Source organism: Microtus pennsylvanicus, chromosome 14 (assembly GCF_037038515.1).
Source record: "Microtus pennsylvanicus isolate mMicPen1 chromosome 14, mMicPen1.hap1, whole genome shotgun sequence".
In the NCBI taxonomy this organism is placed as follows: domain Eukaryota; kingdom Metazoa; phylum Chordata; class Mammalia; order Rodentia; family Cricetidae; genus Microtus; species Microtus pennsylvanicus.
In genome coordinates this window covers 38,755,930-38,779,339 of record NC_134592.1, presented here as the reverse complement: position 1 = coordinate 38,779,339, position 23,410 = coordinate 38,755,930, and the positions used below count along the sequence as shown (strand labels likewise).

The 23,410-nt window shown below is 51.0% G+C and overlaps 1 protein-coding gene across 3 annotated transcripts in view; it reads right to left on the bottom strand.

Annotated features, from left to right (window-relative positions):
* Window positions 1-23,410, bottom strand: part of Sptb (spectrin beta, erythrocytic) — a 133,513-nt gene that overhangs the window by 18,748 nt on the left and 91,355 nt on the right. For 2 of the 3 annotated variants that reach the window (XM_075948841.1, XM_075948844.1), the window contains exons 14-29: window positions 22,269-23,139; window positions 20,788-20,925; window positions 13,895-14,651; window positions 13,312-13,514; window positions 13,118-13,208; window positions 11,862-12,008; window positions 10,094-10,361; window positions 9,573-9,775; window positions 9,078-9,167; window positions 6,832-7,110; window positions 6,066-6,196; window positions 4,964-5,168; window positions 4,322-4,696; window positions 2,701-2,945; window positions 1,237-1,375; window positions 727-811 (exon numbers count right to left, since the gene is read on the bottom strand). In XM_075948841.1, the coding sequence (XP_075804956.1) occupies window positions 727-811; window positions 1,237-1,375; window positions 2,701-2,945; window positions 4,322-4,696; window positions 4,964-5,168; window positions 6,066-6,196; window positions 6,832-7,110; window positions 9,078-9,167; window positions 9,573-9,775; window positions 10,094-10,361; window positions 11,862-12,008; window positions 13,118-13,208; window positions 13,312-13,514; window positions 13,895-14,651; window positions 20,788-20,925; window positions 22,269-23,139 (4,227 nt within the window). Of the gene's footprint in view, window positions 1-726; window positions 812-1,236; window positions 1,376-2,700; window positions 2,946-4,321; window positions 4,697-4,963; window positions 5,169-6,065; window positions 6,197-6,831; window positions 7,111-9,077; window positions 9,168-9,572; window positions 9,780-10,093; window positions 10,362-11,861; window positions 12,009-13,117; window positions 13,209-13,311; window positions 13,515-13,894; window positions 14,652-20,787; window positions 20,926-22,268; window positions 23,140-23,410 lie in introns of all 3 variants that reach the window. The other variant, XM_075948843.1, reaches the window with a different exon arrangement.

Below are 23,410 nucleotides of genomic sequence, written 5' to 3'. Positions count from 1 at the left end.
TGCTGGGGGTCAAACTCAGGCCTACGTGCATACTAATACTAAGTAAATACTCTATCATTGAATTTCATCCCTAGCCCTTAGCTTTTGAGACAGGTCTCAGTGTTCAGTCTAGGCTAGCCTCAGACTCTCAATCCTCCTGCCTCAACCCCTCCCCCCCAAAGTGCTAAGATTAATTGCGTGTGCCACCACGCACAGTCACAGTCATAGTTTTAAAGCAGCCATTGGGACCAACTCCATTGTGGCTCACATCTCCTTGCTTTAGGGAGCAATCCCCTGCCTCAAATTCTTGTTCTCATCCATCTCACAAGGTCACAGACGAGCCTGCATTGGGATCAACTAGTCCTGGCTTTATTCTTGTTCATAACTTACCCGGGAGGTAAGATTTTTCTTCTCTCTCTCCTCAGCCTCTAGCTGCTGGAGGACAGAGCACCTCACCTCCACAGAACAAGAAGGTCAAATACCCAGAAGAAACTAGTGCTGCCTGACCCCTCGCAAGCCACAGCTCAGCAGGGGAACCAACCTGGGCACAGGCAGGGCGGTAGTGGGTGACAAGAAGGGGGGGCAGGGGTAAGAGGGTGGAACATGTGTCTACACGGGCCTTCTTCCTGCCTCCACTCAGGCCGGGGCCTAGAGCCTTGTACTGCAATGGAGTTTCCTCCAGGCAAGGTGTGGTACCTGCTACCTCCAGTAGGGGTCTCAGGTTCCCCAGCCCTGAGCTATACTCACACATGTGGAGCCTGTCAGAGCGGGCCTCCCACTTGTCATTCATCTCCTGCCTTCTGGACAACACCTGCTGCAATTTCTCCCGGATCTGTGGGGCAGAAAGGGGAAGAGCCCAGGCTTTAGCGATTCTCCCTACTGTCCCAGGCAGCCACACACAGCTTACAAGAGCAAGCTTGGTCACACAGTCCTAGATTCAAGTCTCGGCTCTGCTACTTGCCAGTGTGTGGCTTTGGGGTCATGACTTCATCCTTCTGAGGCACCTGTGAGGTGTCTCACCTGTGAAGTAGGGTTAACAACTTGGAAGTACGTGCACATGTCATGTGGGTACTGGGCGGGTATGGGCCTGCTCTCTTTCAGCGAGTATCCACCTCCCCAAAGCAGGGAACAGGTTCCTATGGCTCCGATTTCTGGCCTGAAGGTACCTCAGCTCCTTGGAAGCATCCCCTCCTCCCTGCTCAGCTCCCTGAAGCTGCTTGGCCAGCAAGCATGGGCCAGGAACAATGAGGGACTCACCTCATCTGACGCCTGGTGTTGCCGCTGAAGCAGAGACTCCCCAAGTTCTAGGCAGGTGCTAAAGTTCTTGGCTCTGGTGTTGATCTCAGCTTTGATGCCCTGGTGATACTTCAAGAGCAATTCCACAGAAGAGACATCCCTGGGGACAGCAGGGCCAGGGCAGAGATGCAGTTGGAGAGACAAATTGGGCCACTCAGACCTGCCTCAAGGAGTCGGTCCCTATTCTTTCTTCTCTCTGGCTAGCCTGCAATTCCTCTTCTGTCTCAGTCCCAGCAGTGACACTGGCATTTTAGTGTCTTCATTGGTCAGTGGTTCAGCAAGGTGAGGAGGTACCCCAGTGACGCCTGGGGAATATGATTTGACGGTAAAAAGGAATAAAGTACTGAATCATGTTTACATGGATGAACCTTTGAAACAGGCGAAGGAAAGAAAGCAGCCACGGGAGATAATGTACTATGTGACACCATTTATATAAAACTTAGAGAACAGGTCAACCTAGAGAGACAGAAAGTAGAAAAGCAGCTGCCCCAGGGGCCAGAGTCAGGGAGCACAATGATTGACTATGCATGGGAGTGGTTTTGTGCGCACACATATACACGTGTGTGCGTGCGCGTGCATGAGTACGATAGTGTATGTGTGTGTGTGTGTGTATATAGTGCGTGTGTGTGGTGATGATGAAATATATTAACTTAGAGTGTGGGCAATGATCGCATAATTGGGAATACATGAACACCACAGGATAATACACTTATTATCAAGGATGGCATGTGAATCATATCTCTGAAAATGTTAATGTGTATGGTGGCGGGGGACAAAGGGACAGAGAGAGGTCATCAATACTGGCTGCGGCAGAGGTCCAGCCCCACTGGATTTCAATTGCCCATGAGTCTGACCTGGCCTCGTATGGACAGTTAACTTTATATTGAGTTTTAGGGGCGTGACCGTGACATCCCAGTGCTGAGGAAGAATGGTCTGGAGCCTGTCCACCTCTGGATATATGAGTCACCTGTTTTCACTGATAGTGGTCATGGTCCCCTTGGAGAATCTATATGACCTTTTACTTTGAAAAGATCAGTCCTCCCAGCAGATGATAAATCACTGTGTTTCCATCCAAACCCAATCAGGTCTCTGGTACCCCTCAGGAACTTCCATTCACTGGGACCATCCCTCGGGGGAGGAGCCTTGACTCTCTCAGGATGTACGAGAGCAGTGGTTCTCAACCTGTGGGTCACAGCCCACTGGGGGTCAAATGACCTTTTCACAGGGGTTGACTAAGGCCATCGGAAAACACAGATACTTACATTATGATTCATAACAGTAGTGAAATTACAGTTATGAAATAGTGTTATGACCATAATGTTATGGTCAGGGTCACCACGACATGAGGAACTGTATTAAGGTGTCGCAGCATTAGGAAGGTTGAGAACCATGGTACTTGAGCATCCCTGAGGACACACCCCTCACCTGGGTCTCTCCTGGGTCTCGATCTGCCGGATGATGCTCTCCATCCAGGAGAGGAGGTCGCGAACCATGCTGAAGAAGCGGAACTTGTCTGCTGTGTCCACCAGCTGAGCCCGGCGCCCAGCGCATGCATCAAGTAGTGCCTGCCAGGCCGCGGACACCTCCTGCTCCTTGCTCTGGATGGCATCTGCATTCTCTCCTGCATATGCTGTCTGCAGTCGGGTGGCCACATCCTGGAACTGCTGCACCTGTGGTTTTATGATGTGTTATTGGGAGTGCAACCGTCTCCGTCAGAGTCCTCTCCAGGGTGCTACTGGAAGGCAGGATGCTACAGGATAGGGTCCCTGGCTCTAGCACCTCTGCCTGCCCAGGGTATGTGCTGTCTCAATTCCCCTTGGCCTCCTCTGGAGTGCAACAATTAGAGTAACTACTGAGCAAGCACGGTCCTAGAAATGTAATTAGCTCTCCTCCTCTTTACGGCAATCCATCCAGAGGTACTACTATATCCCTGCTTCTGTGATGCGGGAACCAAGGCACAGGGATGCTAAGTGGACGACTCCAGATTCCTCCCACTAATCACAGGGACAGCTGGGACTGGACCTGTACACTCGGGTCCCTGGTTCTTATTCACCCCCATGCTCCCTCTTCAAAGATAGGCCTACCCCAAATCCTTTGACTGGGGCCCACACAAGGACAATGAAGCCTCTCTCCTCAATCCTCAATGCAGCTATACCTGTCTCTGTAGTTCTGACACCCCAGATACAACAGTTACATACCAGACCCCACCTTCAGCAGGAGGACAAATCCCTAAGATAAACCAGGGGTCCAGCTTTCGCGGTGTTCTCTGAACCCTGCAGAGCCAGCTTAAGACTGTGCAGCAGCCCAAATCTCCCTACTCCACTGGAAGCCTGGGGAGCTGGCAGCTGGAGTCCCTCGCTTAATCCTTTCTACCTAGTCAAGCTCAGAGAAATCTAGAGAGTCCTCAGGGTTTGCCCCAGTGATCAGAGAGTGGATTTAGGCAGAACATTTTTTTCCATTATTAGAGATAAATTTTTCTCTGTAACTTTGGAGCCTGTCCTGGAACTCACTCAATAGACGAGGCTGTTCTTGAACTCACAGACATCCACCTGTCTCTACCTCCCGGCTGCTAGGATTAAAGGCATGTGCCACCACCGCCTGGCAATTCAGGCAGCTCTTAGGGACTCTAGAACCCCATGAATGGCAGCCCTGTCTGATAGCTAACTAAACACGAGGGATCTTAAGCCAGGGCACTAGGACCTGCGTTCTGGCTCCACTTTGAATCTCTTATTTTCCAGGCAACAGTGACCCTCTCTACCTCATTGTCCTTGTCTGCAAACGCAACGTGAGTGCCTCCTCAGAGGTGGCTGTGAAGATCCAGCAACTGCGCACGTCACTTGAAATCACACCTAGTACTGACACAGCACGGCAGTGCTCGCTAGTCAACAGTACACAAGCCAGACGACTGCAGCTTGCAGCACTACTCCTGAAACTAATAAATTCCCGAGAGCTGCTGGGCTCTGTCCTGTGCTGCTGGCTGTCCAAGGAAGAGAAACCAGGAGAAGGTGGTTGAGATGCCCACAGGTAGGAAGTGGGTGGAAGGTACCTGCACACCCAGGAGGTGGAGCTCCCGCTCGAAGGCGGTGTGGACCCGGTGGAAAGACTCAGCTGTACTGGCGTCCAGCCCCACATCCTCGGGCAGCTCTCTGTGCTTCTCATCTATGAGGCCCAGGATCTCAGTGCCTGTGTAGAAGTAGCGGTGCCGGTCGTAGGAGGCAGCCAGCAGCTGCATGCGGGTGTCAATGAGCTCCAGCAGGTCGGCCCACATGTCATTCAGCCCATCCTTCCACTCGGCAATGGTGGCTGCCTCTCTGTGGCCGGCGTCGATGAGCCGCTCGATGATAGCATTCACGTTGTCTACCCGCTCCTGCCCGATCGCCCCGGTCTCCCGGGCGAAGTCTCGGAACTTGTCACGGAGCATCTGAACACGGGGTAGACAGAATGTGATTTAGCTGAGCGCAAGGGTGCCGTGGGGTGTCACTTTGTCAGGTTGCCACTGTGGCCACCTGGAGCTGGCTGTCACATGCTCTCCAGGGTCCACTGTCTTTCAGTTACCCCCACTGGCGTGACCGCATCTCTGCAGTTTCTCCCACTTGGCAGGGGAGGGAACATGTGGGTCTGGGGTGACGGTGGCCTCTGTCTACGAAGTTAGAGGAAGGCAAAGAAAGTAAGAGCTGTGGGTACTCACGGTCACGTGGTCAAAGTCTTGCCCCATTTCCTGGGATGAGGCCACCATCTCTTTCTCTGTAATCCACTGCTCCAAGTCGTCAGCCTCTCTCTTCAGCTGGAACAGGTGGTACATGTTCTCCAGCTTCCGCCTGCGCTCCTCAGCCATGTCCTTCAGCCCCGCGTACTGCTTATCGACTTGTCCCTGGAGCCTGATGATCTGTTCCCTGGGAGCCAAACCAAGAAATGCTTTAAGGAAGGTGACCAAGACCTGAAGCATGGCCTGGGGGAGCCTTCTTGCCTAGCAGGTTGTGAGATCACAGGGTCCATCTCAGTACAACGAAACAAAATACAATAGAAGAACCCAGAGTAGTGGGCTTAGAGGTGACGACCTACTCTTCTGCAGACCCCAGAAATTACAACGGTTTTCCCAGGGAAAGAACTGGGGAGAAAAGGAAGCGCACCCCCATCAGGAGACAGCAGGATTGTATTGGAATTCTGTCCCAGTACCTCTCACAGTGCCTCTCTCTCTCTCTCTCTCTCTCTCTCTCTCTCTCTCTCTCTCTCTCTCTCTCACATACACACACACACAGATTCACAGATTCAAGTACAAAGCATGGATCACGGATGAAGCTTCAGAAGGAGTGATTCCAATTTAACTCTCCAGAAAAGGATAGAACCAGAGATTCAGTTCTTGGGGTTCCTTGGGAGATGTGTGGGGTGACTGCCCAGGAAACACAGTGCATGTTGGGAGGTGTGTCCTAATACCCTAATGGTAGCTGAGGAGAGGGCCATGGCTGAGGCAGCCTGTGAAGTCTGGGTAGTATTTAGTTACCTGACTCCCACCTAAGGATTTGCTGCAAGACCTTCAGGTATCTTAGGACAGGGTAACTCTTCAAAAGTGGCGCTCCCAGTTCACCAGGGGCACTCTGACCCTGACCTTTCTATAAATGCAGTCTCGGGGGCCTACTTTGTATGACTTCTGTACACAACCCAAAAAATAAAATGAAATAGGGACAACCTCTAGTTCTGCGGAAATGGGTCCCATCTCTTCCCCCTTGGACCTAAAGGGACCCTGGTTTGATTTCCACACCCGGTCGTATCAGCCCAGGGGGCACACATACCCCTCAGGGTGGCCTGCAGACAGCAGTTTCTGGGCGCGGCTGGCCAGCTGCTTGATATTCCGCCCGTACTCCTCCACCGTGCGCTGCTGCCGCAGGTGCCGCTTGAGCATCACGATGGCGCCCTCTTCATCCTGCCAGGCAGCAGTGGTCAGCACCAGAGCGCCGTCCCACCACACACCGTCCGAGCGCTGCCCCACCTGACTCCGTTCTTTGGAAAGCTAAGGCCTAGCTCTGGGGAGCCCAGCTGAAGAGGAAAGCCTTCATGCCTTCCCTTCCTGTTCCTGTGACTCCTAGGAGGGCTGTTCTGGGCTCCTCTCTCAACTCCTTAGAGTCTTACTTGGTATCTGCTTTGCCTTTCAAGCCCAACCCCAATAATCTGTCCCTCGGAAAACATCCTAGGTCCTGGGAAGCTGGCTCAGAGGAGGAAACCTATTCCTCTGAGTCTCCCCAAATGACAATGGCTTCTCTGGGGAAATAACTGGGTTATTGCAGTCTTGAGAGACCCCTTTATATCCTTTGTCACCCATCTGGTAGCATAGCTACAATATACTATGAAGAGCCCTGGGGTGGAACACCTACTGGTGGCGAGTGGCAGACCTGTAGGGTGTTCTTAATGAGGTGGGATGCCCTAAGGGGTACCACAGGAGAGCAGGAGTCTGTAGGTTCCTACACACCCATAACTTGCAGGCTCCCCAAGTGCCTGCCCACCCCAACTCTGTCCATCCGCTCAGCACTCTGGCTGGCAGATTCTGCCATCCCAGCATACCTTAGGGGGCTCGTCAGAGAACACATAGAGCTCCTGCTCGCCGATCCAGGCTTCCGCCTCGCCAGCATCCAGGTAGTACTGCTGTGCCTCATGGGCATCCCGCAGGCGCTGCAGCCGGCCAGCTGCCGCCTCCCGCAGTGTGTCCCACGAGCCCTGCAGATGCCCCAGGCGCTCCTCGACGTCTTGGCAGTCGATCTCTGCCGCCTCCACCAGCTGCTGCCCTCGTTGTAGCACGTCCTCCACCCGTGGGGCATGGCCCAGGATCTCATTCTGCAGGGTCTGCGGCCAGAGGAAGGACTCAGAGGCATAGCCTTCTCACCGGAGGAGGACGCTAAGTCTACTGACCCCTCCCTCTCCCTCATGCCAGAGCAGAGCAAGTGATAGTCTTAACACTGTTCCTGAGAAGTTGACACAATGCAGTGAAGACAGGGCTGAGACTAAAGCACAGATCTTGCTGATTCCACAGTCTTTGTGTTTTGAAAAAAAAAATCTAAAAGAGATTTTTATTTACTTTTTACTTGTGTGTTTATGTGTGTCTGAGTGTATACCACATGTGTGCAGGTACCCTTGGAGGCCGGAAGAGGGCACTAGATTCCCTTGAATGGGAGATACAAATAGTTGTGAGTTGTCTGATGGAGGTGCTGGAAACTGAACTCAGGTTCTTTAGGAGGGCAGTAAGTGCTCTTAACTGCCAATCACCTCTTCCTTCAGTCCACCCTCCCCTAACCCTAGCCCCACACTTTTTGAGACAGGGTCTTATGTAGCTCTGGACTGGCCTTGAAAGCAAGATCCTTCTGCTTCCACCATGCTCAGAAACTGGGGTTACAGGTATTCACCACATGCTCAGTGTATGTGGAGCGGACTCATGGCTTTGCACATGCTAGGTGAAATTCTACCAACTATGCTGCATCTGCAGGCTAAACTGTGTTCTAGACGATTCCCTATAGCTGCATCCTCAGGCTAACCTGTGCTCTGGACCACTGCCTATAGCTGCATCTGCAGGCTAAACCATGCTCTGGACCACTCCCTATAGCTGCATCCGCAGGCTAAACCATGCTCTGAACCACTCCCTATGGCTGCATCCTGGAGCTAGATTCCAGGTGTCTGTGCTAGGGGAAAGAAGGACTTCAAACTGGCCAACTGCCATCACTAGTATTTTTCTTTGTTTGTTCCAGGTAAAAGAACAAGCTGATGGCTACCCCTCGGGGAAAGCTTTGGCTTTTATTTCTCTCCATTTCCATGTCTCAGATCTGAACTGTGTATTATTATTTCTTGTTTGAGCCCAGATGGCCCTTTCCTTGCTCTGCAGTAACTGGATTACATTTTTCTTCAGGACGCCCTGATACGTGATTCCCTTTCTGGATCCTAGAGACCCAGGCTTGCTGTAGCTTCTGTGTATACTCCTAGGTTCCTTAGACCTGTTTCCTCCCTCTTGACAATTTCCTCAAATCCTTTAAAATCATTTAAAGACAGGAGCCCTGAGGGCAGAGTGTGAGCAGACCACCAACTTCCAGCACTTAAACATACATGAATAACAAACAATGTACATGAGAAGTATGGCTGGAGTGTGTATCGTACTTTACACTCAGAATCTTGCTTTCTGTAGAAAGGTCTGTGGCCAACCCCAAGCCAGGCATGAAGCTACTGCGATCCCACACAGCTGGCTTTCTTAGGATTTAGGCTCCCTCTGCAGCCCCGACAGGGAAAGTGCTTGGTGCCTGCCTATAATTCAGAATTTCAGCAGGAAGTACCTAATCTGTTCTAAGAGAGTGGATCAGCAGATGCTTGCTTCTGGGACTCAAGGGTCGAAATTCATTGGCACAGGGATGGTCACGTGTCCAGAAGAACAGGGTCTATACCCCGAGGACACTGCATATGCCAAGCTTAGCCCCAGGAGAGGGCTAGGCAGTGCTTCAGTGCTGGTGGCATCCTCTTGGGAGGCTACCCAAAATAGGACGATGGCAGCACATTGACCCCATCCCCTCAAGCCAGGCACTCATTTGAGCCTAGTAGAGTCCCAAGTAACACGATGCTTCCTTCATCTGTGATCCTCCCAGAATACGCTCTGCAGCCACTTTAAGCATTGCCCTTTCTGCATTGCAACTTCCTATGAAGTTAGGGGACTGAAAGCAACCATCAGGAGCAATAATCTGCTGTCACCAGCCTTCTGCAGAGCAGCTAGGCTGACCCCCTGGGGGCCAGGCTGGAACAAGCAGGGGCAGATGCACTGGTGAGGTGGGACTCACCTGGTTCTTCTTCATGAACAGCTGCACAGTTTGCAGATTAGTGCCATAGTCAGCGGACTGAGCCAGTGGCAGCCTCTCTTCCACCCAGAGCTGCAGAGACCAGAAGGCAGGAAGACAGCTGAGGTAATATTCCCAGACAGCTACCCCTTTCCCGAACACCCACAAAGAGCCAGACAAGGCGCTGCCTGGCTCTTCCCAACACCCTCATTCTACAGACAGATGTTTCAAACTAGGTTTCCAAATAACCTGCTCCCTTTCCCAAAGTGGGATCTTGATTCCACGGTCTGACTGACCAGTACTAACAGTGACTTGTAAGTTACCATTCACAAAGGACCTGTCCTGATTTTTCTATTTAGTGCAATCTCCAAAGCAACCCTACGAGGTAAGGGCAAGATGACCAGTCATCCGTTGCCAAGATTTCTCTGGACAGCACCAGCTAGCCCCGTGGCAGCTGGCACCTCAGCTCTATGGGGAGAGAGGCTGTAGCCCACGTACCGTCTCATCCTCCAAGTCCCGGCTGATCTGTAGCTTGGCTTTGGATAATTCCAGCTGCTTCCTCCTCCTCCCCAGAGGTTCTAGAAGATCTAGGAACCGCTTCTCGATGCTCATGTCTGTGTCTCCTGCCTCCGCTCCCAGCGAGGGTGCCTCAGCAAAAAGTGCCTCCAGCTCCTCCTTCCGCAAGTTCACTTGGTCCTCCACTCGCTGGGACACAGGGACCAGTGTCAGTACTGTCTGTGACACCTGAACAGGGGCTGTCCCTCCACCCACCCATCTTCCATCCACTTTTAAAGTGCAGCCTCCTCCAAGAAGTTTCCATGGCTGCCTCCCCCCTTCTATTTCGCATGCATCTTTTTACTAGATTCCTGCCCTGCCCATTGCAAAAGGGTAGGAGCCGGCTTCCGAATCAGGAGCCATTTTTTGCAGAATACCAACAGAAGGAGCGCTTACTTTAAGGCTTCAGGTTGGCTCCCTAAGATCCCTTCTACTCCAACACTCTGAGTCTACCGCCTCTTCACATGCCTTCAACTTAGCCAGCATCCGGTTGACAGTGGTCAGATCCTTGCCCAAGTCGTCTGATCGCAGCTGGTCCTCCATGGCGCCGATCCATTTGTTAAGGTCTGCGTGGGTCTGCAAGCGCAGGTCGGAGCTCCGGGCAGCCGAGAGCTGTTCAGTCTTCGCCTTCGTGGTCGTCTGCAGCTCATCCCAGAGCTTGTGCAGGGCATCCAGCCTTTCTGACACCACATCCTTGAACTGGGGTTTCTCTTCCATCAGCTGCCTCCCTTCCTGTGGGGGAAGGAGAGCTCACTCTTGGTTTAAGTGGCCTTTGAGGGGCCCCACTCCAGGTGTTTGCAAGAGAAATCCTGAAGGGAAGTTGGTAAGGCTAGGAACTGACACAGACCTTGGGTGAGGCGCCACCCAAACACCCTTTGAACTCTGCAAGGCCGTGTGGGGCAGGGAGCGCAGTGTTGTTGCAAAGGACTCAGAAGGATCCCAGTAAAAGGGACTGATACTCAAAGAAAAATTCAAGATTCATTTAGGAGGCAGGGCTGCTAACACAGGTTTATCACTTTAGCACTCAGAAGGCTGAGGCAGGAGGATAGTGAGCTGAAGGCCAGCCTGATGTACGAAATGAACTAAAGTCTAATTCTGGCAACTTAGTGAGACCTTGTCTCAAAAAAACAAAACAAAACAAAACAAAAAAACCCCCAAAAACAAAAATGGGGGTGGAGAATCTAGCTATATGGTAGAGGTTTAATTCCTGGTTATTCCTCCCCTAGGAAAGAAAAGAAAAGAAAGAGAGAGAATAAGAAAGAAAAAAAAGAGAACATCATAATCCACCCAGGAGTCAGGTATAGCGGTACACAACAGTAATCTATCAACTCAGGCTGAAGCAGGAAAGATCATGAGTTCAAGGCTATCCTGAGCTACAGAGCAAAACCCTATCTCATAAAACAACAACAACAACAATAATAATGAATAAACTAACAAATAAATCAGATCCAGGTAGCCATAGCATGGGAACCCCTTACAAGTTCCAGAAGTAGTGTTTTTGCCTCAGGAATAAGTTGGTCATTGGGGCTGCCTGACCATGTTTCCCTGTATAAATGTCTGTGGTTTGGGTGTGGAGAGTAGAATAGAACTTGGCTCTAGGCAAATATTGTATTAATAGTGGTCAATATTATCAATGACCTCACAATTGCCAAACACTATCTTAAATGCTTTATCTGTCTACAAGCATGCCATGCCCACAACTCAATTGTTAAGAGCTACTGTCCCCATTTTAGAGAGGAAGAGCTGAGGGCAGAGAAGAGAAGCCAGTCTGGCTCCCGAGGCTAAGCCCTAACCACTTGGCTTCAGGCGGACACTGGGCCACTTCTTACTAGACAGCCACAGCGGGGAGAACCATGATTCCCAGGTGTAAGTCCTGCCACACTCTGGCCTGTGCCACTGGAAAGCCCAATACAGAGGCCCCATGTTTTCATCCGCAAGGGCAGTGAATAGCTGCTTCCTGGTGGTTTTGCCCATCCAAACAACAGGGAACACAGTACTGGAAGGCTAGCAGAAATGACTGCCCCCTGGCTACTGGCTACTGAACCCTAATTGTTCTCACCGGGTTTTACCAGTCTAGCTACAGCAGGAACACTAAAGCCTTCATTACTGTTTAGAGGAGGTTGTTTTATTTTCACTGCCAAGTTCTATACAGTCCAGCAAGCTTCGGGACTGTCTGTGCCATGAATGCCGCCCTAGCCGCGGGAGCACATCTGAGCTCATTCCTCTACTTACTGCATCAATGTTCTCAAGCCACCCTTGATGCGAAGCCAGTTCTGCCACAAATGCCTGGTGCTTCATCCATTTGTTGTGAAGGTTGCGTGCTTCGTCATAGGAGACATCAGGTGATGTCAGCAGTTTGTCATTGATCCAGAGAGTAAGCTGCGGGCAGAAACGGTAAGCCCTGTTTCCTGAGTGTACCACTTTGGCAAGGAAGGATCATGAGTCTCCCACCACTAGCTGCAGGGTCTCCCACGGCTAGCTGCAGGGTCTCCCACGGCTAGCTTCAGGTCTCCCACGGCTAGCTGCAGGGTCTCCCACGGCTTGCTGCAGGGTCTCCCACGGCTTGCTGCAGGGTCTCCCACGGCTTGCTGCAGATGGAGGTCAATGGGATACCCATGTCTTCCTCACTAGAGTGTGTGTGGTTGTGAGACAGTTTGCTCTTTCCATAGTTCCAGGCCCTAGGACAAGGCCTGAGATACTGCAATAACTCAGTATATTCTTACTAGATAGATAGGTGGATAAATCCATCCAGACAATGGGTGATAAATAATTAATAAACACCAAGAAGATGTTACATCAGGAAGAGGTTAACAGCAATGACAATTAAAAAGGGGAAGGGACAGTTGTGTGTGAAGTATTTCCAAGATGGCTGTACCAAAGGCAAAGGCAAATGGAAACAAAGTCATATGGATTGAGAGGAAGTCCTAAGACGAGAGCAAGTGGGGTGCCAGAGACAGACCCATTCATTGCATGTGGGGAGTTCCATCAGCAGACTTTCCCCTTAAGGCTCTTATCCATCTGCCCTCAGGGGGCCTAACAATCTGTTTGTCCCTGGGCCCAGAATTAGTCCATAATTTAAGGACCCAGGACAAAATGAAGATGCTCAAAAGTATTAACGGATGTCAAGTCAGCATCACCAGGGCATTATGGTCGGGTCCTTTGTGGGATGCTGTGTGGATGGAAACATGGATCAGACATCCTTGCACATAGCCCTGTCTAGACCCTAGGTCATTCCAACCCAGAATGTTCTCAGACCACTCTTGGAGAACATGGTCCTAGATCGGGTAAATAAAAGGGTGACTTCAGACTTGGGGGTTGAGAGCAGAGAAGAAGTGTAGAATGAAAGGCTGCAAGGAATGTCAAGCTGAGTACCCCGAGTCCCCAGTTCATGAGATGTCACTAGTCTTGGGTGAGACAGGAATCCTATGGCCTCATTCTTTCGAGCCCTTCAGACTGAAATCAAAGAAACACCCAACTCTTGGCCTCACCTCCTTGCAGTTCTGGAGGAAGTTCTGTAACTCCAGGTTGTCTTTTAGGAGAATTGTAACCTCCTGGGCCTTCTCATTGTTCTTCTTGTGCCTGAGAAGCCAAGGGAAGTCACACTAGTACCAAGTCTGGCATCCTTGCCCGGCACCCCAACCTTAGTAGCACAGAGCCTCACGGTCCTCGGGGTGGGGAGTACCTGTCTTCAATCAGCTGCACCTTCTCTTTGATCTTGTCCGAATACAGGTTGCCCTCAGCCACCAGCTTGTTTCCAGAGTCCACAGGACTCAAGACCTTCTGGCGGTTGTTCTCCATAGACCCTAAGAAATCTTCAAACTTTCGGATCCCAGCCTCTGCTGCTGCCAGGGAATCTGGAGGCTCTAAATGAGCCAGGGTGTATTCCTGTTAAAGCAAGGTTTCCAGAGGAGGCCTGAGGATGGGCTAAGCAAAAGCACCACGGGCAGCTTGTGCAGGCTGCAGTGCACCCTTAGAACAGGGCAAAGAGAGTGTTCTACTCCCCAGGCGTGGCCTTCCATTCCCACCCGAGGCAGGGCACATGGCCAGTGGTGAAAACTACAGGGAAGGGCAGTAATGCAGGGCAAGGTTCACTTCTCTAGCTTCAGAATGGCCCCAAAACAAGACAGTTTGGGACATAAGACCAGAAAGTGACACGAAGAGGAAGGAGCAGAGAGGATTTCCTTTAACAGGTGACCATGAAGCCTTCACCACTAGTAAGTCTCCCGAGGGAATCCTGTGCCCAAGCCCTGTATGCTTCTCCCTACCTGGTTGCTGAGGATGGCTTCAGCCTGCTTGGCATCTTTCTGGAACTCTTGGAAGCCCAGGCACTGGGTGAGGGAGTGCCCTCGGCTTTCCCACATCCGGCGCAGAGCGTCCCAGCCGGTATCTAGGCCCTCTAGCCGCTGACCCAGAAGCTGGTACTCTGGGTCCCTCTGGCCTTCGATCACCTTCTCCCCAGAAGCCTTGACCTGGTGGTAATTGTCTTTATGCGCATCAATCTCTTCCTTAATGGCTGCATGCTGCTGTAGGAGCTGCTCAACCTCCGGGAGTGATTCAGGCATGTCTTCAGAGGCCACTGCCTTTTGGGCCATCGACAGCCAGGCCTGGAAGTCATCCAGCTCCTGCAGGAAAGCCTGCAGCTTGCTGGCCTCACCTAAGGAGAGCTCCTGATCTTGCAAGGCATCTTGCAGGCCCTTCCACAGCTTCTCAACATCTGCTTGCCGCTGGCCAATGTCCTCTTTCTGTTCAGGGTGTGACTCCATCAAATGCTGTGACTCACGTTGTAGCGCACTCACACGGTCCTGGATGGCCAGCTTATCCCGCTCCAGCCCTGACAACTTGCGCTGGATGGAGATGACCCCCGCCAGGTCCTGCCCCAGATCCTTGATAGACTCCACAACTTTCGTCTTGTCCACGATCCACTTGCTGGTCTCCTCACAATCCACACAGTAGTTGTTCACCCGAAGAGCCGAGTCCACAGCCTCTCTCTGCTCCGACACCACGGCCTGGAAGTCCTGCCATCTGCCAGAGGAGACAAAGGCCAAGGGGACCCAGATACCATGCTGTCTTTAACTCTTCCCACAGAAGCCCCTTGCCCACATTTCTTACGAGTCTTCCCCACAGACCTCCTGTTACCTGCCATCCCCTAAAACGTATCTACCTATTGTGGGTAAACAAAAATAACTTGTCCAATTTTACTCAAGATGTATTGATGAATCTCTGTCAGCCAATGATCTTTAAGAGGTGGGACCAGGTTAGGGCGTGACCTTTTGGGTACCCAGAAAAAAAAAAAAAACTACTGGCCCGCCCAAGGTTTGCTCTGTCTCTGTGGTTCCCACGCTACACAACTGAGGTTGGACTTCTTGTTCCTGTTTCGTGAGTTTGTCCCTTATAATAAAGAAAATATAATTGGTTTATTTTGTAGTTAGCCTGGGATTCATGGACCCGCATCTGGCAACAATATATCTATCAGAGAACCAGAATTCCTTGATTCACAAGAGTCAAACAATGATATGATCCTAGCCATATGTAATGTTCAACTAGACTTCAGGTAAACATGAACGCCCTTGGATCTGCGATGGTTAGGCTTTTGGCTAGTGGGAAGGTAATATGCATTTAGTAGGAACTGTGCTTTGAATGTTGTCCTTTGCCTGAGCTGGAAGTATCACATGCAGTGATATTTCATTTGTATTTTAATAAATAAAGCTTGCCTGAAGATCAGAATGCAAAACAGCCACACTAGTCAACGCTAGTCAGCCACACAGGCCAGGCAGTGGTGGCACACACCTTTAACCCCAGCAGCCACACTAGTTAGCCATAGAGGCTGGGTGGTGGTGGTGCACACCTTTAATCCCAGCACTAGAGAGAAATATAAATCGGGATGAAACAGGAGTTCGCTCTCCTTCAGTCTGAAGATTTACTAGAGGTAAGAGCTTGGCTGATGTGCTTTTTCTGATCTTCAGGTTGAACCCCCATATCTGTCTCTGGATTTTTATTATTTGTGCTACAATCAGGTATGGTACTGTGGTGGTGGTGGGCAGGGGCAGCAGGCTGCAGCTCCCAATCAGCTGTGTGACCACAGGTTAACAATCAACACTAAAGACTGCCATGTTGCTAAGCTAGGTGACTGGCAACTTTGAGCTGCCAAGACTGGTCTCTGACGCTTGGTACAGTGGGCCTCCTATTTTAGTTTCCAGAGCAGCTAAGACTAATGCCACATGCATGACCATACGTGTGTGTGTGTGTGTGTGAGAGAGAGAGACAGAGAGAGAGAGAGAGAGAGAGAGAGAGAGAGAGAGAGAGAGAGAGGTATGTGTGTGCATGTGTGTATGGGGGCATGCACCCCTGTGTGCATATGTGAAGGCCACAGGATGATGTCAGGTGTTTTCCCCTTCCCCCATCTTATTTTTTGAGACAGTTCCACACATGACCCGATCCAGTTTTGGCTAGGCTAGCTAGCTGGCACAGCCAGCTGCCTGTCTCTGTCCCACCCCATCCCCATGCTGGGAATACAATTACACTTATATTCCCTGGTTTTTATGTGAGTGTTGGGGGATTTGAACACAGGTCCTCTTGCTTGCATAGCGAGCTCTGATACCCACTTGCCCCCTGCAAATGCATTTTCTGCTTATGATATGGACAACGTACAATGGGTTTATCGGGTTATAACTCCATCGCAAGTCAGAGAGCATCTGCATACAATTTCCCTAGAGTTTTAGAAACGTTGGAAATATCTAGAAAGCTCACAGTATTAACTTCAAGAATGCTTCAGGACAGTTCTCAGCTTCCCTTCAGAGAAGTTTGAAAATGCCCGAGGCTCCATTCAAAGTGCCCTAGGGCCTGAAAACAAAGATGAAAGAGGCCTGGCGAAAAGAGAAGAGAAGGAAAGAGAGGAGAGGAGGACTCCAGCTAGGACTGTGATGACAATGTGCAGCAATATCAGTCTTCAGGTGCGACACGGCTATGAAATGGGAGATACGCCAAGGTCTGGCATATGTCCTGGAGTCCTTCAGTGAGTCTTAGAGAGCTGTCCACCCGCCAGGCAGACCACTGAGTCTACCCACCTCACAGCAGAAGAATCCGTAGCACACAAGAGTAAACTAAATGTCTGTGTGCTCGTTTGGATGAGAAATGTCCCCCCTAAGCTCAGGTATTTGGACACTTGGTCCCCAGCTGGTGGCACTGTCTGGGGGAACTATGGAATCATTAGGAGGCGCAGCCTTGTTTGAGGAAGTACATCACTATGGATGGAGTTTGACTGTGTGTAGGGTTGCTGTACTTCCTGCTCACTCTTTCTGCTTTGCACGTAGGGTTTAGCATCTGATTTCTCAGCCTCCTGCCCCTGATGCCATTCTATTATTTATTCCTGCCATACCCCTCCTTTTTATCCGTCTGGAACCAGACGTTCCTTTTACACATCACCTTGTTCAGGGCATTGGCCACCGCAGCTGAATGGAAATTAACAAGAGAGGCTGATAGCAGAGATTCCCGTTCCTTGGAAGAACCTGACCATGTTGTTTTCTGGAGGAATAGGGAAGACTTTGGAATTCGGGGCTAGAAGAGCAGCTGAATATTGTAAGCGGAGTTTAACAAGCCACTCTAGTAGGAGCCTGGAGGACAGTCGTGCCGAGAGCACTGAGGACCTTAGAGGCCCAACTCAAGAGCTTTCAGAGGAGAGCAAGGCCATTAACAGCAGCTGCTTAGAGACCATTCTTGTAAGATTCTGGCAAATGCCCATGTTGTGAGAACTTGCTTGAGGCTAAGTTTAAAAGTAATGACCTAGTTTCTTCGGTGAAGAAAATTTCAAGACTACGTAACGTTTGTCTGGTCTGTGGCCTACGTATGACTGATAGTGCTTATGCAGGTTTTCAGTGGGAGAAAGCAAGTGGGGCAGAAGGAAATATAAAATGCATGGTCCCCAGAGAAAGGGAGCACCCTGAAGCGTTATGTTCTGGCTAAGGCGTGTGCTGGAAGACGTTGTTACGGAGACCGGTGCCATTAAGTGAAGGACTTTTCTGGACTGGGATAGAGGGAAGTGTACCCTCGGGGCAAGACCCCATCCAACTAAGTCCCCAGCTTGTGAAAGAGAGCAAGAGAGCATAAAGTGTGTGTGTGTGTATGTGTGTGTGTGTGTGTGTGTGTGTGTGTGGTCTTCTCCTAAGTGCAACCAAAAGCCGCTGCTAATGCAGTTCAAGGCGATCAGGGTCCATCCCAAGCTGCTAGTCTAACTTGGAAGTGTCATCCACATGGCTCTGACTTTAGAGGCATGATGGATGCAAGAGCGAAGGGGTCATGGGTTCTTCCTCCATCATTCCAAAAAGCCACCCACGCCAGGCGACAGGTGATGGGAGAAACCCTACGTGAAGGCCCTGAGAGGGCAAGAGGCTTGAGAGGTCATGGCATGAGGCTGTGAAAGTGAAGTGGGGTTGCCATGGAAACTTCAGGTTGTTGGAGATGCCAAGAGCTACACACAGGAAGTGGAGCCAGCCTGAGAGAGAGAAGTATGTTGCAGGCAGCAAAGCCAGAGAGGCAGAATCATCTAAGCCTTTGACATGGGACCCGGAGCTATAGGATTTGGAGTTTGCCCTGCTGGGCTTTGCTTTGGTCCAGTATTTCTTCATTATACCTCCACTCCTCTCTTTTGGAATGGAAATGCATATTCTGTGCCATTATCTGTTGGAATTATAGAATTTGATTTTTGCTTTATCAGGGGCTTATGGTAAAGGAAGGGCTTGCCTTGAGTCTCTGAAGAGACTTTGGACTTTAAAACAGTGTTGAGACTCAGAGACCATAGGGACTTTGGAAGTGGAGATAAATGCATTTTGCATCATGATGTGCATGGCATGAACCTCTGGGGTCAGGGAGTGGGATGTGATGGTTTGAATGAGAAATGCCCCTCACAGACTTGGGCGCTGAACATTTGGTCCCCAGATGGTGGCGCTGTCTGGGGAGGCTGGGGAGCCTTTGGAGCTCTTGCTACTTCCTGTTTGCTCTCTCTGTTGTGCTTGAGGATGATGAATGAGGACACTGGGTGTACGTTCCATTTAACATGTTTTCTGTAAACAGCATGCTATGTTTGCCAGACCCTGCTTCATATATGTTATATGTTAATGTTACATGTTAATCACGTCATTTCGCTGCATCACTTTCTTGCTGGACCTAATCTGGATCTAGTGTTTTAGTGTTGGCCCTGGGGACTGAACCCAGATCCTTGCGCGCACTAAGTACACTGTACCGCTATCCTATTTCCCCAGATATCTCATGTTATTTTGCTCACTATGTTCTTGAAGCAATGGAATAGTTACCATCTAGCCCAGGCGTGCAGGAGGTTATGCCCCTGAGGTTATGTCAGTACATTCTATGATGTTCACACAGTGACAAAACTGCCCAATGACGCATTTCCAATATGATATTCCTGGTAGTAAGCATTTCAGAACTGTATGTTATAAACTCAAGGTAAGAGGGGCTGGAGAGAGGCCTCAGCAGTTAAGAGCGTTGCTGCTCTTGCAGAAGACTTGGTTTGGTTCCCAGCACCCACATGGCAGCCAACAACCATTTCAAACTCCAGAATTCCCTCTTCTGACCTCTGATGGAGGAGGTGTGAATACGGTATACATATACACATACACACAGGCTCATACACACACAGAAATGAACGAATCTTTAAACACAAGGTAGGATGCAAAGCTCAGAACTAGTGAGAAGGCAGGCAGGGGTGTTTTTCAACCGGCAAAAGAGCCTGGCCTGGGTTCAGCATGGCCAGGATTTGGAATCTGTAGTTGGAAGAACAATCACATGGGCAGAGAGGAACGGAAGTGGGGGAGTGGCTCTGTGGTGGGGAACAGAATGAACATGAGATGAATCAGGGCATCTCTGAGGAGCTGAGCCAGAATAAACATGTCAAGATTCTGAGGAGACGATTTTCACTATTCAGCATCAGTCCAAACATTCTAACCCAAGGAGCTGGTCCCAAGTGGGGTGAGCTCCACGGTAAAGAGGTGGCCTTCCCTTCTCTGCTGTATTGAATGGCTTTTCAGGCCTCTCCACTCTTAGACTTAATGGAAACTACCTCATCGTTCTGCGCCTCAGCTCTTCTCCATCCTGAGAATGGCAACTGCAACCCATTGAGGGGCCAGGGCGTGGCTTAGCCTTTATAACAGGCAGCATACTGAGACCAGCATGCATTGCACAGCTTGCAAGTTCTCCCTGCCCAGAAGCTTCTCTGGTTTAAACTGATCTAACTGCTTCCCTTAAAAAGCAACTCCAAAAAAATTCCCCCGCCCCTTTCACTCACATGTAGAGAGTACCTATAAGCCTAATAAAGAGGCTTACTTCTTTGAATGAACATCAGACTTGCAGGTCCCAGCCTTGGATGCTGAGATGCTCAGCCCCATTCCACTGGCTCTAGGCCATCTCTTTCAGCTTGGGGTTCCCAACAGGCTCTCAACGGTCCCCACAGTTTCTTTGCAGCTGACTGTCCCCTAAGTCTACCTTCTGAACCGCCTTCGGCACAGAATAAAGCTCCTGCACACGTCCGTGGAAGGGGCCAGCCAGCGTCAGGAAGAGGGAGTGAGCATGTGGCATTGCACGTGAGGGGTTAAGGTAAAGGCAGAGGATGCAAGACTCTGCTCTGTCCTCAAAGATCCTCCAGGAACTAACGAGCAATTAAGCCCTGCTCTGAAAGCAGCCCCTCTCTAAAGGCTCCTCGGGGCCTGCTTTCTGTTCCAGCCATGAAGCTTGCTCAAGGCTCCCCGCTAATTCTCTTCGCTCAAGCCAGTCTTGTTATTGATGCTGCATTTTGGCACAGGCAGGGACATTCTTTTATGGACAGTACTTAAGAACTCTTCAGAAAGCAATTTCCCATGTCCAGGAATGTCTGGGGAAATATGGCAAAGTACCACGTGACCTACTAACTGTCTGCACGATCAGAATGGCCCTTTCATCACAGGTGCACAGACACCCGCCCCCTCTCAAGACACAGCACTCATCCCCATGATGCTGACAGTAGCATAGGCTTCACCCTTGCTGCCATAGCCCCAGTACTAGCAACAAGACTGGCAGAGAGAGACAGGAACATTTAAAGCTTGGGCTATTTCTCTAGATGTGTGTCAGGTGCTAGGAGAGAACCCCCCAGACCCACACCCTGCCCACTCCCCACCTCTTGTTCAGGCGATCCTGATACTGCTTTACTTCCCCACTGCGTGGGTGGCCACTCTCCACCAGGTTGTTGGCAGCAAGGTTCACGCCGTCGATCTGAGTGATCAAAGTCTTCATTTCCTGGTCCAGGATGTCAAACCTGATATGGACAGAGAACACGGGAGCAGTGAGTGGCAGCAGAATCACCGGGCTCCAGTGGGTCCCAGTTTCCAGATGTGTAGCCCTTGCTCCCTCACTCCACATCCTGAGTGTTTTTTCCAGGCGAGGGAGGAAAGGAGGCAGACAGGCTAGCAAAGTTTGGGTTCGATAGTTCAGTTTCACGTCTTGGCATTTCTGGACCAAGTTAGGGGATGGTTCTTTGCTATACAGGTAACAGCTCCCCAGGAGAGTGTGAAGCAGGGCTATAGTGCTGGGATTCAGTCACCCCAAGGACCACCTGCCACACTTCCATTGTCTTAGTTGCTGTTCTACCCTAATCCTGCTACCCAGAAATGTTGGCTGAAGCCTTCCCCTCTGACCCCCCACCCCCCGCAATCCTGCAAGTCTGATGTTTCACTCCCAGGATGGGTAAGGGAGGGCTGCTCAGGGAAGAAGGCCAACTTTTCCTGGCAGGAGTCCAGCACCCTCTAGCACAGTGGTTCTCAACCTGTGAGCTGAGACTCCTCGGAGGTCAAACGACCCTTTCACAATTCACAACAGTAGCAAAATTGCAGTTATGAAGTAGCAGCAAAAATTATTTTATAATTGGGAGGTCACCACAACATGAGAAACTGTATTAAAGGGTCACAGCACTAGGAAGACTGAGGACCGCTGCTCTGGCACTGGTGCAGGACACCCCCCTGGCATGACTCCAGGGAGCAGCTCCTCCTGCTCTGTGACTCTTGGACCACGCAGCCTGCACACCTGCCCCCATCCACAGCTGAAACACATTTCCTCTCTATCACCTGACCACTCCTCCATGCACAGACCCCTGCATAGCCTGAGCATGTCCCCTCGTCACAGTGGGGAGCACCCCTCCTAGCCCCTTAGAACCAACCACCCCCCTCAGCCTGGGCATGCCACACTCTACTGAGCAAGATCACTCCCTCCCACAGGATGAACTTGCCCCCACCCTACCCAGGGTGCTGTTGGAATCAGAATACCAGAAGGGAAAGCAGCCTCAGACACCTGTGGTTTACAGACTGGTGCCTGTGGCCCCCTGGAGTTCTCTGGCTTAGGGACTAGCGTAGAGAGTTAGCGATGACAAAGTTCCAGCCTCCCAGTCCCCATGTATACAGCACCTCCATTTTCCCTGGGTTCCATGCCCAGAATTCATCTGGCAAAGTTTGCTGTAGCTGAGAAGCAACCGAATAAAGAAAAATCCCCTTTGTGTCAGGAACAAAGAGGTGGGTGAAGTAATGGGGTACCCGAACCCCCAACCAGAACAGAACTCAACGGTTGGGTCTAGAGGTGGGAGATGAGCAAAGGCCGAGCCTCTCTCACCTGTGCTGCACAACCTCCAGGTCCTCCAGCGTGTTTGGGATGTCCATCTGGTTCAGCCACTTCTCCTTCTCGCTCATCCACAGCTCACAGGCGTCTGACTCCCCGAACACCGTGTACAAGTCCAGGGCATCCTGCAGCCTCTGTCCACGCAATTCCGCCTGGGCCAACACCTGCTGGTAGAGCTTCCGGAGGGTCTGTAACCTGCTCGTGACATCCGGGGAATCTCGGAATTCCTCGGGGAAACCCTGGGCTTGGTGTTCTAAGTGCTCCATCACCCCGCGGCTCTCCTCCAGCTCCTCTAGAAAGTCCTTGTGCTTCTTCCCCAGGGCTCTTGTGGCCCCTTCGTCTTGCCCTACGTCTTCACCGGAGAGCAGCCGGTGAGCATCTTGCAGCCAAGCCTTCAGGTCGTCTGCATCGCCCTGGAACTGGAAGAAGTCCTCCGCGTTCTGCAGGTCCTTCTTCCGAAAGGCAGCCAGCTCTTTCAGGTGGTCCCACTGGGCCGAGACCTCCTTGACACGGTTCTCGATCTGTGGGTGTCCAAACTGCTTTTGGGCAACCATACCCTCAGCCTCCTGGAAGATCTGCTTCAGGTGGGCATCCAGCCCCCGGAGCTCATCCTCGAAGGCCTTGTGCTTGCGCTGTAAGATGAGCACGCTGGTCAGATCCTTTCCATAGTCCAGGGAAGAGTAGATCTGCTCCTTCTCCTTGATCCAGCTTTCGGCCTCATCCATCTCCCAGAAGAACTTCCAGAGTCGCTTGGATTGCTCCAGCTGCGCCTTCCGTCCAGCCGCCATGTTGCTTAGTTCACTGAAGCACTGCTCGAGGTGACTGACGCGATCCTGGATGACCTGGGGATCACAAGGCTGGTATCCTGGAGGGATAGGAGGAGGAAGGGACTCATTAATTGGTAAGTTTCAGCTCAGAACCACACATATCTTCCACCTCTCCGGGTCTTGGGGACCTTGTGTGTGGTAGGCATAAGCTCTACCATTGTGCTATGACTCCAGCCCTTTGATGTCCTTTGGGATTGGATGCATGGAATCTCAGTTCCTCAGAGGACAGGGTACATTATGTAACTGGTTCTCACTAAACTTCAGGAATGAGGGAGATTAAAAGTTGAGATGGTTCTTAGAAACGTACAA